A 17,711-nucleotide genomic window follows, 5' to 3' on the forward strand; every position below is an offset into this window, starting at 1 on the left:
TTTTAGGCTTCACAGTTTCTCTTCCTTCTGGGATTTTTTGTTTCTTTGAAAGTAGTTAGGAGTTAAGCATCACGTACCCCTTATATTAAGCCAGTTATCTAGAGAATTTCAAGTTTGTCAAAGGCCAGCATTTCTACTCAAAATTTGCCCATATATCAGGGTGTTAAATATATATATAAATAAATAAATAATCATTATTATTTGTCTTGTGGACATGCTTTGAACTCTTGTACTCGTTCATTTTGGGGTAAAAGAATACTTTTTTCTGCTGTAACATCAGCAACTGCAAGGATCTGAGTGTTTCAGTATAATATTGAGGAAATAAGGGTGTTTTCTGGGTTTCGCCCTTTTTTATTTTTCTGTGACAGGGTCCTCATGTAAGATCACAGAATGACAAACCAAATAAGTAAGACTGTTTTAAAGCCAGTCTTATTCTGCTCTTAGTATTTTTTTTTAACTTGTAACTAATTGGTTGAAAAAAATTATTAATGCTGTACAATAATGCAAACAACTGACTTCAATGTATTTTTTACGTGGACATGCAGATTTTTCAGATGGTAATTAGGACGGTGCAATATTCTTGTTTATAACTATCTTTCTATTTCTAAAAGGTTTCAGGAGGAGATGATGAAATTCAACAGCTGCAAAAGGCTTTACTAGATTATCTGGATGAGAACACAGAAATTGATGCATCATTAGTGGTAAATTTCAGCTTTCTTTCATCAGAAATGAATATAAATAATTTCAGTAACATGTACTGAAGAAAATTATTTTTGATTATATATATTAGTGCTTCAGTTAAATTGTCACCGTAACAGATACTGTTGATTGTGTTTTCCAAAATAATGTTGATGCATTAGATCACCTAAATCTCATTATAAATCCATTAATTTTCTTTTTCTGTATCTGTTGGTTTTGTTTTCTGTGCATCCTGCTCTATTTCTCCAGTTTTCTCGGAAGTTTTATGTAGCTCAGTGGTTCCGTGATACAACTATGGAGACAGAAAAAGCAATTAAATCTCAGAAGGATGAGGATTCATCTGAAGGAACTCACCATGCGAAAGATGTTGAGACCACAGGACAAATCATGCATAGAGCAGAAAGCCGCAAAAAGTTTCTTCGCAGCATCATTAAAACTGCTCCATCTCAGTTCAGTACATTAAAGTATGTTTCAGTACCGCTTACTTCTTTATTAGCCATGCATTTGATGTTTTAAATAATTTTTTTGGAACATGTCCTGATTAACACGTGGAATTTATTTCAGGATGAATTCTGATACTGTGGACTATGAAGATGCATGTTTGATTGTTCGCTACTTGGCCTCTATGAGGCCGTTTGCCCAGAGCTTCGATATTTATTTGACACAGGTAAACTGGGACTAGAAGTTGTAGTATAGTGAGACACAGTTGGATTCTGATTCCAAACACTTTCACAGCCATGTGCTTTATCTGTCTGTTGTTGAGCAGAGGTATTTACAGACCACGATAACACCATGTGCTTTCATACTCTGTGTTGATGGTATAAGTCATTAGACTTCTTTTTCTTGCATGTGATTTGTATGCTGTACTGTGCACACGTTTTTTATTTATGTATGGCTATGGCAAAATTATTGTACACAGTGAGAGGTTCATTACAAAGTGTTGAAATAACTTTCACAATTTCTGTAAGATGCTTGCTCCTTTGGTAAGATTAACTCAGGAAATTGAGCTTAATTTGATTTAAAACTCAGATTGGCCAGTTGTTTGCAGTGCATGTTGCTGTTATTTCAGAAGCTGCTGTTTGACCAGTGTAGTTTCTTGCTTTTTCTGGGAGAAGGGCACTAGCACTGGCACAGTGATATGTTTGGAATTCAGTACTAGTTTAGGTTGCAGTATGTAAATTGATCTCCATTGAGAGAGCCATTCCTAAAGTGCCTGTATCCAACTCTGCTATTAAAAGAACTGTGATGAAAGCCACAACTGAATGACAAAAGTAGAATTTAAAGTTAAGAACCTTACAACCCTTTTTAGAGAAGTAGCAAATCATGGTAAATATCCATCACTTGCATGCACCTTTTTATTCTCTGAGAAGATAAACTCAGCTTTTAGTTATTATTTTACTAATACTATTTGTATGTTATTGTGCTGAATTTTTGCTCTTAATTATTACTTGGTACCTTCCCAAAACAATTGAATCTTTGTTTTTGTTCTCTTCTAGATTCTGCGTGTACTTGGTGAAAATGCAATTGCTGTTCGAACAAAAGCCATGAAGTGTTTGTCTGAGGTTGTTGCTGTAGACCCCAGTATTCTAGCCAGGGTAAAAAAGAAAATATCTACCATGCACATACTACCTTTAAAATAAATCTTTATTTCTTATTCTATATCTTTGTTTCATATTTTTTTTTAGCTGGATATGCAACGAGGAGTTCATGGGCGGCTAATGGATAACTCCACTAGTGTACGAGAAGCAGCTGTGGAGCTGCTTGGACGATTTGTGCTCTGTCGTCCTCAGCTTGCTGAGCAGTATTATGACATGCTGATTGAAAGAATATTGGTACGGTGACTTGTGGTAAAATAAGTGGCATTGGAAAATTTGCTTTTAACTGAGTCTGTTTAATAAATTGGAATTGTTTGAATGGTGAGCCATCATGTTTTTAAGGGCACCTTTTAAAATGCGCCACTTGCTTCTAGGGAGGCTTTATTACGTTGAAAGATGAACTTCTACAGAAAGTCCCACTGCATCAGAACCAGGGCTATATTCCTTTAGATTCCATTGTTAGTGTTCGAATTAGCTGTGTCATGGTTTCAGCCCAAATAGAAGTTTAGCACACACAATGCAACTGCTCACTCAACCCCTGCATCTCTTACCCCACCCTGGGAGGATTGCAGCAAAATTTACATGTTGAGATAAGAATATTTAATAATAGAAAACAAAGAAAAACACAACAAAAAATTATAAATAATGATAATAAAAAGGAAATAAACTATTGATGCACAAAGCAATTGCTTACCATCTGCTGACCAATGCTAGAGCCCTGTTCCCAAATCTAGATTGGCTGTGCTTTCTGATAACTCCCCTCAGTTTATATACCAGGCATGGCATTCTGTGGCGTGGAGTATCCCTTTGGCCGGTTCGAGTCACCTGTCCTGGTATGGTCCCTCCCAGTTTCATTTGCCTACCTCCTCATTGGCAGAACATGAGGCAAGGAGGTAAAAAAAAGTCCTTGACTTAGGATTAGCATGACTTAGCCAAAACCAAAACATCAGTGTGTTATCAACACTATTCTCACTCTGAATCCAAAACAGAGCACTGTAACAGCTACTGAGAAGAAATTAACTCTACCCTAACTTTAACCAGCTGGGTGAAATAAGGAATTTGCTGCATATTTGAAGTCTGAAATATGGATCATTGAGGACAGCTTTTCTATGCTATTTTTAGTATTTTGAAGGGTTTGTTAGTTTTTTTACAAAAAAAATGAGTTTTTTTGTCTAGGTGTTCAGTGTTAATTTAACTCTTGGATAACAAGAGTTATAAGAGTTATAACAAGCTTATAGTATCCATGTCAGGATTTTAGTCAAGTACTGCACATATGCTATAGTTACATGATAAGACAAGTTTCTAAAGGATTTTGGAGATAAGTAGGTCATGTGCATGCAGTAAACCTGACATTCAGATTCAGTAGATTTTGAGTAAGGGGATATGAAGTGAAGCTCCTCATCTATCTCCTTAGATGAAGCCTAGTAAAATGGAAATGATTGCCTGCATGTATCTTATCCATAAGCTTTATCCAAAGGCTTAAAGTATTACTATCCAAATCTATAGGGATAGTCTTGTGTGTTCCAATAAAGTAGCTAAAGCATCACCACATCTGGCTTGTAAATTCTTGAGTTAAGAAGTGGATTATACATTTGCAACATCATGAGCTCTTAGATGGGAGCTCTTAGATGGGAAGGTATAGATGGATAAAGTGTTTTAGCGTTCTGGAAACTCAGCCAGAGCCTTTAGAACAAGTTAGGCTGAGCTTTTGTATAAATGCATTCCAGAAGATTTTAGTTGCCTTTTCGAAATAAATTTTACAAGTCAGATTGGGTGATCTTCAAATACTAATTCATATAGAACATAAATTAATGTTTCTGATTTGTTTTCAAGAATATAATTCTTTTCTCTTCACAGGATACTGGTATCAGTGTCAGAAAAAGAGTTATAAAAATACTTAGGGATATCTGCATTGAACAACCAACCTTTCCCAAAATTACGGAAATGTGTGTGAAAATGATTCGGAGAGTCAATGATGAAGAAGGCATTAAGGTAGAATGAAACATACCCTTCAGAATTTTAATTTAGTGTTTCCCTATTTTGACAAAATAGAAAAATTATTTCGTTTCTCCTTTGTAATATTTATGGTTTATGAATTATTAAGCGCTGATATTTTAGCTTTCTGTAATTCTCTTTGATTAACTTCTCTTTCTTTTCTATCCTGTCTTTTGTGTAACTTCTTGCTGACTACCAAAATATTTTAAATATTTTCCAGATTTTTTTTCTTGCAGGTATTTTCTCTGGTGCTTCTCTTTTCTAGCAAGTAAAATTGGCAATATAAAACTTGGATTTCTACAAATCAATAAATTTTAAGTGAAAATTAACTACTTGACATTAATATATGCCGTATATAACTATTAAAGTTATAAAGTATTAATGTGTGCTAATTTTTTATTAATTCTGAATGTTCAGTGAGGCAGTTATTCCCCTTGAAATGTTGCTTATGTGCTCATACTCTACCCTTTCTGCAGTGTGTATTTGCAGAAGGGCACAGTCCTAATATAATGTGTTAAATCATAAACCTGATAATGATGTTTTTCTTTATTTTGACAAAAAATTTTAAAACTGTTGAGTAATTATGGACACATCTGTATCACACTTTCAGTAAAATTTGAAAACTTTAAAGCTGCAGCAGATATTTTTACCTCTTGAGGTACATTAATCTAAGAGTGGCTTTCTGAGAAGATTCTTAATCAACAAACAGATGAACAGTTGCTGCTGGAAAGGGAGGATGACCATGTTTTCTCCTTTCCTTCCTCTTACCTTTCTAACAATAAGAAAAAATGAGGCATAAACTTCAATGCATTTTTAACAATTCCATGAGTGAGAAGTACTTCTGGAATAATTTTTGTTCACTTACATTCTATTCTATATTGTTCTCCATACAAAAACATTGGAAGGTAACATACTTCCCATATTTGAGTGTAGAGACTTGCCTTCTCTCTCTCTTCCACCTCATCACAGCTGTTCTGTAAACTAAAGGAACCTACCACTGCAGATGCAGTTCTTCTGTAGGGATTGTTTGTTCAGTTGTCAGCTTCTCAGCTGTGTTTTCCTAAGGAATACCAATTAGTACAGGAAGGTGGTAACTTTATTTTCTGTAGCATCAGTTCCCATTGTTTCATATTGCTGAAGTTTAACATGAGATCAGTATAAGTCCTGTATTAGTAGGTTTGGGTCTGTCTCAGATAACATTTCCTACTACGGTCTCATTTAAGTTGCATAATTCCTTGTGAAAAGGCACAGATCATCAGCACATCTGTTGTATGGATATATTAGAAATAATACTTATGTGACAATGTAACTTTATTAATTTATGCTAATATTTTATTTTCCTTCAGAAATTAGTAAATGAGACATTCCAGAAGCTCTGGTTTACTCCAACTCCACACCATGACAAAGAAGCAATGACAAGGAAAATATTAAACATCACTGATGTGGTATGTTAAAGAAATTCAAGTTGTGTGCAAAATTCAAATTTTTTTTAGTATCTTAGAAATATTATCTGTATTTTTTTGAACACAGTAATATGTCAGATGGTTTCCATTTTATATTTCCTGGCATGAAATGTATACCAAAAATATTCATGTGACTGAGCAGGCTGTATAAAATTTTAAATGCTCACTAATGTGCTGGCAGTAATAACTGTGACCAAACTATATTCAGATTCTATCAAGTACTTGTTCAGTTAAAACACAACCAATTTTTATTGTATGTAATATTTTACAGGAATTGCTGCTAGCAGCATATAGTTAAGTCTACGTAAGAACTTGTCTCTTAAAAGAAAATTTTCCTCAAACAATTGATAACATTTGGCAAGGTTAATAAGCTTTTTAAATAAATACAGGGTCATGTTTTTACTCCGAGTAAACTGGTGTCTGCATAATTGTATCTTACTTTTTAGGAGCAGCAAATTAAATAGCATACCTCCAAAACAACAAAATTTGTTTCAGATAAAAATGCTTTATTTTGTAGTGAAAATATGTTGCATAAAACCACTGTGGTGAAAAGATGTTTTAATATCAATAACTCAAAAATCTAAATCTCAAATAAAAATTTACTGCATTACTTGCAACTATAGGTTTAAATCTCATTTTTCTTTACAGTATTTTAAAAAATTATAAAAAATTGTATTTTTTCTGTCTGAGAAATCAGTCAATTTGACTTCAATTTAATTCTCAGTTCTTCTGCCAGTTCTAATTTTAACTACCTGTGTGACATACAATACCAGTGAAGGCTTAGTTTGTTTATATAAAAATACATGTGTGTGTGTACCTAAATAAATATTTGTGTGTGCATGTGTGTACTTTTCTCTGGTGCCAAGGACAGAAGAGAATGGCCTGAAGTTGTATCAGGGGAGGTTTAGGTTGGGTATCAGGGAAAGGTTCTTCCCCAGAGGATGGCTGGGCAGTGAAATGGGCTCCCCAGGGCAGTGGTCACAGCACCGGCCTGACAGGGTTTAAGAAGTTTTGGGCAATGCTCTCAGGCGCATGGGGTGTAACTCTTGGGGTGTGATGTGCAAGGCCAGGAGTTGGACTTGATGATCCCTGTAGATCCCTTCCCACTCCAGAGATCCTGTGGTTCTATGATACACATGCATGTCCATTTTCGAAGTGTCAGGATTGTATTTATACATAAATCTGTGCAAAAATTTCTACAAAATGGAAGCTTACCTTGCATTAGAGACAGTAATCTCCAGTAAAGCATGTAGACTTTGTGTTGCATGAAATACAAATTCTTGAGTCACTTAAATGGTGGGAACTATTTTTCTGGTCTGCATTCTTCTTAAGGCATACAGAAGTGTATGCATGTTTGCTGATCTTTTGACATGACATCTGTACTGAAATATTTTGTCCTCATATGCCTTGTTTAACCAGTTTATTCTCAAAAATACTTATAGGTTGCAGCTTGTAGAGATACAGGGTATGATTGGTTTGAACAGCTTCTTCAAAATGTAAGTAATGAATTTTGAATGTATAGTACAATCATGGTTAGAATTTTAGTGTTCCTTTTGCTTCTAAAACACGTAGAAGGGGAACTCCAAGAGCAGTCCTACAGCAGATTCAATTCTTGCTCTTTAACATCTGACCTTTTTTTCTATCTTTCTTGGTGCAGTTTTTTGGCATTAGTTTCTGTCTTTGCAAGTGATCTCTTGAAAATATTTCACTTCTTGGTTTTGGGAGGAGTTTCATTTGTTTGTTCAATTTCATTAGTTCTTCAGTAATGACTGACATAACACAAGTCTGCAGCTAAGACACTTAATTTTGAAATAAAGTATCTAATGATGTCAATTTTTTTTAACAGTAAATAAGTGTATTTTCACATCCAATGTATTTTCTACACGATTTATGGAAGCCATGAATATTCAGAGTATAAGTTACTTCTGCATTACATCCTAATAATATTATTCAATACTTCTAAGAATTGAGCTTGGATTGTTTATATCTCTTAACCTGTGTTATCATTCTCTACATCTTGCGTGCATAGGTTAATTTTTAAGCAAGAAAATCTTTTGAGTCTGCTGTTGCGGAAAATGGGTTATCAAATAAATCAGAACCTCTTCATTAGGAGCCTCTTCACAGAAGGAAAGGCTATAATGCAGTCTCAGTCTTTCTTAGATACTAGAAGAATCTTCATGGACACAATTTTAGTACCCAAATTCATATGTAAAGTGTTGATATACAGCTATAATAGATCCTCATTTGGTATTTTAGCTTAGTCTAAAAACATTTGGTTTGAATTCACACTTCATTTCTCTAAGCATTTTAAAAACCTTTGAACTCCTGCTAGTTTCTGCATTATTTCATTAAGCATAGAAGCAGCTTGCTTCCAGATGCAAAAAATCAGAACTACTATGGATTTTTTTTGCAGTTACATTTCTTTACTTACGTTGCTTTTTTACTTTCCATAATTTTTTCTTCGCCATGTTAGTCTTACGGAGAACTAAATACTTTTGTAATCTAAAATCCTCGTGCCTCTGTAGTAATTGTTACAAAACCAGCATGTGTTCTATGCAAATGAATGCAGATTAACACTAAACCATTTTCTGTTTCATTTGCTGCAGCTATTGAAGTCAGAAGAGGATGCCTCATATAAACCTGTGAAGAAAGCCTGTACTCAACTTGTGGACAATTTGGTCGAGCACATTCTTAAATATGAAGAATCTTTATCAGGTAATATTATTTAAAACTCAGCTAAAATCCTTTGATTTTTTTATGATACTGTAACAGTTGTTAAAATCCCTTCATTGCAAAAAGTTACTGTTCTGGAATTCCTCTTAAAAGCTGATTGTAATAAATCATTGTTCTTAAGTGATGAAATTTCAACAACTGTTTAATAATAAAACTTCCCTTATCTTCACTAGCTAGCCACAATAGTAGAACTAGTTTTAAAATAACTGATTCAAACTTTCTGATCACTAAGACCAAAACTAACGTGGTAAATTTTATTTGCATTAGTATGTTCTACATTTGTAATAGGAATCCTTACATTTACAGTGAGGAGTTTATAAACTAGTGATGTCTTTGATGCATCTTTGCTTCTTTCTTCAGGTCTTTTGTGGTCACATATAAATGTTAACACGTTATGTTCCCATTTGTAATAAGAACATTCTGGTTTGATCTTTAAAGAGATGCAATTAAAGAGATACTCAAACAGTGTTTAGGCCGTATGTTTTTCATTGCTTAAACAGTACTTGGTCTTACTATCCTTTTTGTATTTTCTAATCTTTTGCAGATTCTGACAATAAAGGTGTGAATTCTGGTCGCTTGGTTGCTTGCATAACCACTTTGTTCTTATTCAGCAAAATAAGACCCCAGCTAATGGTCAAACATGCCATGACCATGCAGCCATACCTGACCACTAAATGTAGTGTAAGTAGAGAAAATCAGTCTTTTCCCTAGATAGCTGAGCATGAAAATTAACATCTGTCTTGTATACTTGATGAAATTTAAGGTAGGAAAAGAAAATCTAAAATTGTGGAGTTTTTTCACGACAATGAGCATCATAGCTTTGGAAGTTTCTAGATCCTTTTGATGATCCCTTTAGGTTTTAAGATGTTCTTCCCCATGTTCTACCTCCATATTTTGCAGCCAAATGAAACTGAAACCTTTGCTGCGACTTTCCCAGTTTTTCTCCCCTCAGGAAATAGTTTCTTAGAATTGTTTCAGTTTACAGTCACATTCCTAAAAATAGTTTATGTTTAACATATGAATCTTAAGACTGAAGATACGGTTCTATAAGATAAAGTGATCCTATCTATCTATCTATCTATCTATCTATCTATCTATCTATCTATCTATCTATCTAATACATGAGAAGAAAAACATCTTATTTGATCCTCTTCTAGGCTTCATTTCTCACTTCTCTAACTCTAGTGCTCTTGTATTCCCCTGTAAGACGTTGTAGAGAGCTCTAAGCCCCCACTGAAACCCTCCCCCACTCAGGTCTCTGAATCCTTGCAGGGGTTTCTGCCATTTTGGTCTGGCACCCTGACTGGTTAGAAGGAGCAGGGCAGGATCATGCACCCATTGGTCAAGGGTGATGAGTATGAGGGTGGCAGCAGTGCCTTTCAATAGGTGAGCAGCCCAGGGCAGGCTTAAGGGGTACTTGTTACCAACTTAGATTGTAGATACAGCCTGGCATTTTCCAGGCATTTTCCGTGCTATCTAGGCACATTTACAACAGGCTCTTAGAGCTGCTTCTGAACAAATGGTATAGGAAAGACTTACCTAATATTTGCTTGCTGCAGCTCATTTAATGGGTTGCAAATGGTTTGCTTTGTATTTACAGAAAAATAAATGTGTAAAAAAAAAAAATCTCATGGTTGAGATGAATCAGAATTACCACTGACATTTTGAACATGTAGAATACCTTGATACTAGCATTCAGGATTTATACTATCCTGATTAGCAAGCTGGAATTGTCAAAAATCCATTTCTAGCAGGATGTCTCTTTTGCCATAGATTCCACACTTTAAATGCACATACACTCAAGATAATGCAAACCAGTAGTAATTTTAATTGTATTGTTTACACTTGTGCACATTATTACCTTTTGTTTAAGGTGGTTTAAGTCATAGCACAACCTAATTTTGTTGCTGATACGTGGTTTTCAGGTGTTGTGTCTTCTCTAGTGTGCATATCTCAGGAGGAGTTCCTAGAATTCTTGTAAGACTCCAGAAAATTATCAGACCCAAAGGTTTTCAGATCTGACACAGCCTTGATAAGAGGTGTAATTCTGGTGATCCAGACTTTTTTCCCCAGAATCCCTGTAGTAAACAGAACTAGATTTCATAATCATATGTTGTTTACTAGCAGATGTAAAATATAAAAATACTCTTTTAGATGTTTGTCAAATATCTTAAGTAAGTTAAGAGTTTTTAACTGTCAGTGCATATTAATATTACTTGACTTATCCATGGCTGGAAGTGTTGAACACTATAAATGCTGTTGTTTCAGACCCAGAATGATTTCATGGTGATCTGCAATGTTGCAAAAATCTTAGAGCTTGTAGTGCCGCTAATGGAGCACCCAAGTGAGACCTTTCTTGCCACTATTGAGGAAGACCTCATGAAACTCATCATCAAATATGGCATGACAGTAAGTTTTGAATTGCTACTATTCCATTGATTCCATTTCACATGACTTTGGTTTAAAGACAGTCTTGTCTTCATTATGAAGATAACTTTTGAGTCATGAAAAATCAGTATTCTTGGTTTACAAGGGTTTCAACGTGTTTTTTTCTGTATTTTAATGAGTTTGAGTAGGTTTTCAGAGCAGTCTAGGGAGGAACATTACATTTTTTCTGTTAGAGTGTTAATTTTAGTTCAGCATAGCTTTTTCCTGCATAACTTCAGAAGAATCTCAGTTTAAATTTCTAAGTAGATAATCAGTTTGTACTTTCTTGCTCCTAGGTTGTTCAGCACTGTGTGAGCTGTCTTGGGGCTGTGGTGAACAAGGTCACCCAGAACTATAAATTTGTGTGGGCCTGTTTTAATAGATACTATGGTAAGCAAAATCATAACACGTAATAGTCACTTTTCAGTTTTGAGTACAAGTCTTATCTGAGGGATACACCACAATTAAACACTGTGATAAAAACTTTTCTTTTACTGCAGGTGCACTTTCTAAATTAAAAAATCAACACCAAGAAGACCCCAACAGTACAATACTTACTGCCAATAAACCAGCACTCCTTAGATCACTTTTCACTGTTGGAGCTCTGTGTCGTCATTTTGATTTTGATCAGGAAGATTTTAAGGGCAGCAGTAAGGTAAAATAACTTTAATTTATTCTCTATGTCTTAGGTATAATAAATGCTCCATTTTAATTTGAAAGCACATAATTCAAGTCCCTCAAAGGTATATGTTTTTCTATAATGCATATGGTATAGCTTTCCGGTCTTAAAATACATGATTTTGCAAGGGCTGTGCAGTAAGGTTGTATTTCTCCTTTCCTTTTTTAATATATATGTTTTCTGTAAGAGATTAAAAACATGTTTTATCTTCAAATAGCTATTGTTTTTATTTTAATTTACCCAGGTTAACATTAAGGATAAAGTACTTGAACTGCTGATGTATTTCACAAAGCATTCAGATGAAGAAGTACAGACAAAAGCCATTATTGGTCTTGGTAAGAAATACCAATAGTTTTTTTATTATTCTGCTCTAGTAAAAATCCATGTGTATCAGTAGTAATTCAAATATTTGTGTAGTCACAAAAGAGTTTTCTTAAAATCAAAACATACTGCATATTTTGTTTGAGAACTAGTCACAGCAAAGCAGTCAAAGGGCTGCTAGTTGCGTTAAGTCTGCAGCAGCCTGGGTGTTTTTGACAGTAAATGCCTTTTGATGTGTGACCAAGTTGTAGAGGGCAGCAAATTTCCAAGGTAATGAAAATGCTGTTTTTTTACTCCACACATGTTGTCACTCCAAACCTTGTTTTTCAGCCCACAAGGTAAAAAAGGATAGAAAAACTTGGAACATTTTAGGGGTAGGAGCAGACATTCTGCAGGATTCAAGGGAACTCCTGTTTGTAGTAGCTGGATGGCCTTTATGAGAATGGTATGGCATTTCAGTGACTTGCAGTAGAAGGTGAACTGCCACTGAGGCACAAAAATCGTACATCTGAGAAAATCTTGTTTGCGCAGATAGGTCTTGGTGTCTGGAAGAGTTAAATTCATGGTTATTGCTTGGTCTAAAATAAATTGTCTCCAAAGCATGAGAGCCTCCATTGTATGATTTAACTTGGATAAGAATTTGCCTCTTTATTTTGCTGTTTAGGTGGCTTTTCAGATATCCTACTCTAATACAGGTTAGGGAGGGCTCTGAGGATAAAGATCAAGACTGAATTTTCATTTCATATTCTGTAAGAAGCCATTTCAAGACATTAGAGCAGGATTAATGGCATTGGAGTTGTCTCTGTTGCAGTAGCAATGCTATGGTTCTCTGAACTACTTGCAGTTTTTCTAGGCATTAAGTCAGTGTACGTGACAGTTACCTTTAGTCCAGTTCAGTTTAATTGCAGTCTACAGAGTATCATATGTAGGGTAGGGTCTGAATTCCTAACTATAGCCATGATCACTCTGCTCATGGATATGGACTATGTCACATTTCCATTTTCCAAAAATGTTTCTAAATTACAGACTGAACAGTGATCTGTTTTGTCAGTAGTCATTCTTCAGATTTTTTCCTGCCTGTAAGCATATCAGTCTTTATTTTAATTAAACCTCACTCTTTTTAGTGATATATTGATTTCATCCAAGTACTGATTCTGAAGATATCTGTTGGGTGTATGGAGATGTGGTAGACAGTGCAAATTTCCATCTCAGGCTGGTTACTGAGCAAAGTTGTTGAACTCAATGCTTGTGAGCAGCTGTATGGTGAAAAGGACTAGCATACTAACTCAACATTTATATGTGGTGAAAAGGGTCATGTGAAGAATGTATTTTCCTATCAGCCTGCCACTTTAGTAGGGACACTCAACAGTTTTAGCCTTTCTCTCAGGATGTGCCACTGCTGTTGAAGGCTTAAGTTTAATCCTAAGGTTAATAATTATGGTTGTGCTTCTCTTCCAGATGTGTACTTGCAAAACAAGTTGAGGATATCAGCTTGTTAGTAAACTTAGCTAAGCTTTTAAGTACCTAACAATTAATGTTTTACTTAACCAAGTTCAGTGCTTACTCTAAAGATTCTTAACGGAGCGAAAACAAAGATGTGAAAAGAAATGGTGTGACAGCATCTCTGAGATGTGAATTCAGTCCTTAAAAAAACATACAGCAGGTGCCTTTCTTCATCTCCTATGACAGCCTGTTATGCCAAGTAAGATTTCTTCCCCAGTTAACTGGGGACGGAAAAGTAAGAATTTCCCTGAGATTACTTAAAAGTGAAGAAATACTTAAAGTGAATGAAGATAAAATTTTATGTGTTCTTACAGATACATCCATGTGGTTTTCATTTTTAAAATTAACCATAAGAAATGGGTTGGACTTTGCACAGAGGTGGTCAGGTTACAAGCATCAATATACACTTGGATAGACTGCACAATCGTAACCACATACTCCGAAAACCACCATAATTTCTTTTTCTTCTCTTTCCGCTTTCTCTCACCTGCTACTCTGCTTCTTGTTTTGAGACTGAAATGAGATCTGAAACACACTGAGGGCTTGCCTTGGACTTAGCCTTTACCTACACTGTCTTTTTGTGTGTATGGAGCTGATTTTAAAAACTTGGCTCAGTCTTCCCTCTGTTACAGCTATTTTTATATATTGCTCTTGCATAATTTTATTTGCTTTCATTTTTTCCCCCATTTTTCTTTTATGTTCCTATCTTTTCTGTGTGCCCATTTAAAATCTGAAATATTTGTGATCATAGAAAATGCATTTAATGTCTGCTTTTCCTAAACAATCTTAGAAACAAAGAAGTAGTTAAATGTAAATTATATTAAATTAGGATGTTATGTTCCCATTACTGTTTTTTAAAGATACTCCATAAGACTTTGTCAGCAGCACTTCTAAATCTACATACATTATCTAAAGTAGTATATACTGCCAGTAATTTAGAAAAGTCTTTAGTAAATGCAGACTTAAGAACAGCCAGTTCATTGGCAAGGGTAAGACTACAGCTAAAAACTGTTCTGTAGTGTGTCTCTTCCAAAACATATAGTCTTGGAAACACTTCAGATGATCTTCAAGAGAAGACTATAAAAAGTATATGAATAATGATAGCAAGAGGTATAAATTTCACTATGTTCCCTGGTGACTATTTTTTCTATTATGATGTTAAATACTCATGATATTAATCAATCTTTCCACATTTTCTCTGCATCCGTATAAGTCATATTTTACAGCAAAATGTTTTTCTCTAGATGTATTAAAATGTCTGTATTAGAAAAATAACAGATCATTTTTGGTAATATTCCTTTCTCGTTCTTATGATAGCTCTTAGTCATTGAGGTGCGGGCCACTACACTGGAGCTGGTTCCAGACCTGTATAACTTTCAGTGCAGCTGCCCTGGGTCAACACTCCATTTTATCCATCAGAGTCGTGGTTAATAGAGCTGTCATGGCTATCAGAACTCCTCGTAAGCAACGGATGGTGTCTGTATGGAAGCGCAATACTGTTTGGACGAGAAAAGCCTATGCTGCTGCGAGGAGATAAATGTCATACCTTTCTTCTGAAGAACAGCAGAAATACAATTTCTAGATTATAGTAATGAGAACCATTTCCTCTTTTCTCCACTCTTAGGATTTGCATTTATACAGCACCCAAGTTTAATGTTCGAACAAGAAGTGAAGACTCTGTACAACAGCATTCTTTCAGATAAGAGCTGTTCAGTAAACTTAAAAATCCAGGTGTTAAAAAACCTCCAGACCTACTTGCAGGAGGAAGATACACGTATGCAGCAGGCAGACAGAGACTGTAAGTGCTGAGTTCTTCTGTGCTCGTGAGCCTTGCAAAACCTGACTTTGTTGCATACAGTTACTATGTATCTACAGTGAGTCGCTTAATATTGTAAACTGATCAGTAGTATTGTACCCAAAGTATTTTAGAATGATTGAAAAAGAGGTATATTCATGGATGTATTATTTACTTCCAAGATACATAAATACTGGAAGCAATCCAGAATTCGTAATTGTTGCAATTATGGTAATAATATTTTTTATCAAAAAAACCTCTAAGTTTAATTTGCAGATAAAAAGTAATAAGAGCAATAAAGTATTTTTAAAGATACTTTATTAAGGAATTAAGACTTGGATTAAAACTTTTTCTATTTTTTAGATATATATTTATACATTAAACTGTTCTGTGTTTCATGCGATCATAAGCCCATTCTAAGACTGCTGAAATGTGTATTTATTTTGTAACTTAAAGATTGGCATATATCAAGTGATGGCAAAATAAGTGGTTATAGTATGATGAGTATGCTATTGCTTTTGTCCTTTTTACAGGGAAAAAAGTAGCAAAACAGGAAGACCTGAAAGAAATGGGTGATATTTCCTCAGGGATGAGTAGTTCCATCATGCAGCTATATCTCAAACAGGTCCTTGAGGCTTTCTTTCATAACCAGTCCAGTGTACGCCACTTTGCTCTAAATGTCATTGCACTGACATTAAACCAAGGTCTCATCCATCCTGTTCAGGTATGATAGGCTTTTGTGGTGGACTTCCTTTTGTTCATCTTTTTAGAAGCTTTCACACTTGCTTCATGAATTTCCAGGTCTCCTCTTCATGTTACAGTAGTTTCTTGCTGTAGCAAGAGGCCTTTGCAGAAGGCATATTTTGAAATCTGCTTTATGTTGTTAGCCCACAAGATTCCAAATGCTTATCTATTTTTGGATTAAGATGTAAAAGCCCAGGCAGTACCTAAAGAGCATGTAGATATGTACATTGGAGCACATTTCTGTTACAACTTTGAAGTATATGCCAAAATGTTTTATTTATTTAGTTCTTTATCCAGTGTCAGCTTGCCTCCATCCCTATACCCTCCAAACACTATGAAATTCCACAGTCAGTGTCAGAACTTCAGTCATCATCTCCATCATTCTTTGCTTACATAACGTTTTGTAATTAATTTTTGATGCTGCAACCATTTCACATGTTCAGTCATAAGTGGGGTTTTTGGAGTTTTTTAAATGAAATTTTCTGTATTTTAAATTGACTTTAGAGTTTGAGAAAGAGAAATACTACCTGAAATCTCAAAACTTTGTTGGAATGCTGGTGTCTTGTAGTATTTTGTTCTGCTTACTTGAAAAAAGGCTAGTAAGTTGCAGAGACCTTCCTATTCTAATTTCTGCAGTAGAAACAAAGAACAAAGACTGAGAAAGAGGAGGTACAATGCCTCTGAATAACCATTTCGTTTGTTTTTCAAGTGTGTGCCATACTTAATTGCTATGGGCACAGATCCAGAGCCCTCTATGCGAAATAAAGCTGACCAACAGTTGGTGGAAATAGACAAAAAATACGCTGGGTTCATTCACGTAAGTAATTCTAATTTAACATTTTACAAAATACTGTTATGCTCTTTAGTGTTCACTAGTTGAATATGCTTCAGCTTCAAAAAAGGAGTATAAAGTAAAAAAATAAACAATAACTGTAAGTAGTTGTAAAGATGACTCTTTCCCCTGTTCGGAAATTTCTGTTATGAGAAACAGAAAGGATAGTACCATTTTAAGTGTCTCTTCTGGTCCAAAATTTCCTCTAATTTATGATTCACAGTAATATTTTCCCCACTAAATAGTACTTAAGAGCCTTTATTTAATAAGGGGTAAGGGCAAGTGACAAGGACATAATGTTTAGCAGTGATTTTCCTATATCAGTGAACTAGAAAAGAAAGTCCTATGTAACAGTCAACAGAATTCCTTAGAGTATATTAGAGTGTGCAAGTGCACCAAGGCTTCATAAATTGTAATCTAAGCAGAAGAAGCATAGAAAGCTGTTTGCATCTGATGAATCTGGATGAAAGGAAAAATTAAGGGCTATGTGAGTTGGTGGAGTTTAGACATAGTGCCAGTTCTGCTTAAGATCTGAAATAAAGCTGCAGCTTTCTCCTTATTTGGGAAGATCCCAGTCTAGGTTCAGTGTCTGTACTATACTATGTTTGTACTATGTAAGGACTTCTCGCATGTCCTTCCTTGTACTCCAGTGCATTTGGAGCATTGCACTGTGGATGGCATCCAGACAGATAACTCCTCCTTTAAGCAAAGGCTAGCCGTTGCAATTTGCTGTGTTAGGCAGCTGGGATTTAAGACAGGGTATAGACACATAGGCAACTTGGCTGAGCAGCAGCTGTGGTAGTATGAGGACAGTTGGCTATGCAGCCCAACTAGAGATTCACTTTGTTCTGAAACTAGAGCAGTACCATTGAGGTGAGTAAAATCAACTGCAAAGTATTGGATATATTTTAAAAAAAAAAAAAAA

General features: G+C 35.1%; 1 protein-coding gene across 4 annotated transcripts in view; it reads left to right on the forward strand.

Moving 5' to 3' along the window:
• NIPBL (NIPBL cohesin loading factor) overlaps window positions 1-17,711 on the forward strand; it is a 139,939-nt gene that overhangs the window by 116,443 nt on the left and 5,785 nt on the right. For all 4 annotated transcript variants that reach the window (XM_066181065.1, XM_066181067.1, XM_066181064.1 and 1 more), the window contains 17 exons: window positions 612-701; window positions 949-1,163; window positions 1,264-1,366; window positions 2,196-2,294; window positions 2,385-2,531; window positions 4,152-4,286; window positions 5,636-5,734; window positions 7,195-7,248; window positions 8,359-8,467; window positions 9,030-9,166; window positions 10,754-10,894; window positions 11,209-11,302; window positions 11,413-11,567; window positions 11,836-11,926; window positions 15,040-15,213; window positions 15,744-15,934; window positions 16,664-16,771. In XM_066181065.1, coding sequence (XP_066037162.1) covers window positions 612-701; window positions 949-1,163; window positions 1,264-1,366; window positions 2,196-2,294; window positions 2,385-2,531; window positions 4,152-4,286; window positions 5,636-5,734; window positions 7,195-7,248; window positions 8,359-8,467; window positions 9,030-9,166; window positions 10,754-10,894; window positions 11,209-11,302; window positions 11,413-11,567; window positions 11,836-11,926; window positions 15,040-15,213; window positions 15,744-15,934; window positions 16,664-16,771 — 2,142 coding nt within the window. The remainder of the gene's footprint in view (window positions 1-611; window positions 702-948; window positions 1,164-1,263; window positions 1,367-2,195; window positions 2,295-2,384; window positions 2,532-4,151; window positions 4,287-5,635; window positions 5,735-7,194; window positions 7,249-8,358; window positions 8,468-9,029; window positions 9,167-10,753; window positions 10,895-11,208; window positions 11,303-11,412; window positions 11,568-11,835; window positions 11,927-15,039; window positions 15,214-15,743; window positions 15,935-16,663; window positions 16,772-17,711) is intronic.

This window comes from Chamaea fasciata, unplaced genomic scaffold (genome assembly GCF_029207755.1).
Source record: "Chamaea fasciata isolate MVZ Bird 193981 ecotype frontalis unplaced genomic scaffold, bChaFas1.0.hap1 SCAF_4, whole genome shotgun sequence".
Classification (NCBI taxonomy): Eukaryota; Metazoa; Chordata; class Aves; order Passeriformes; family Sylviidae; genus Chamaea; species Chamaea fasciata.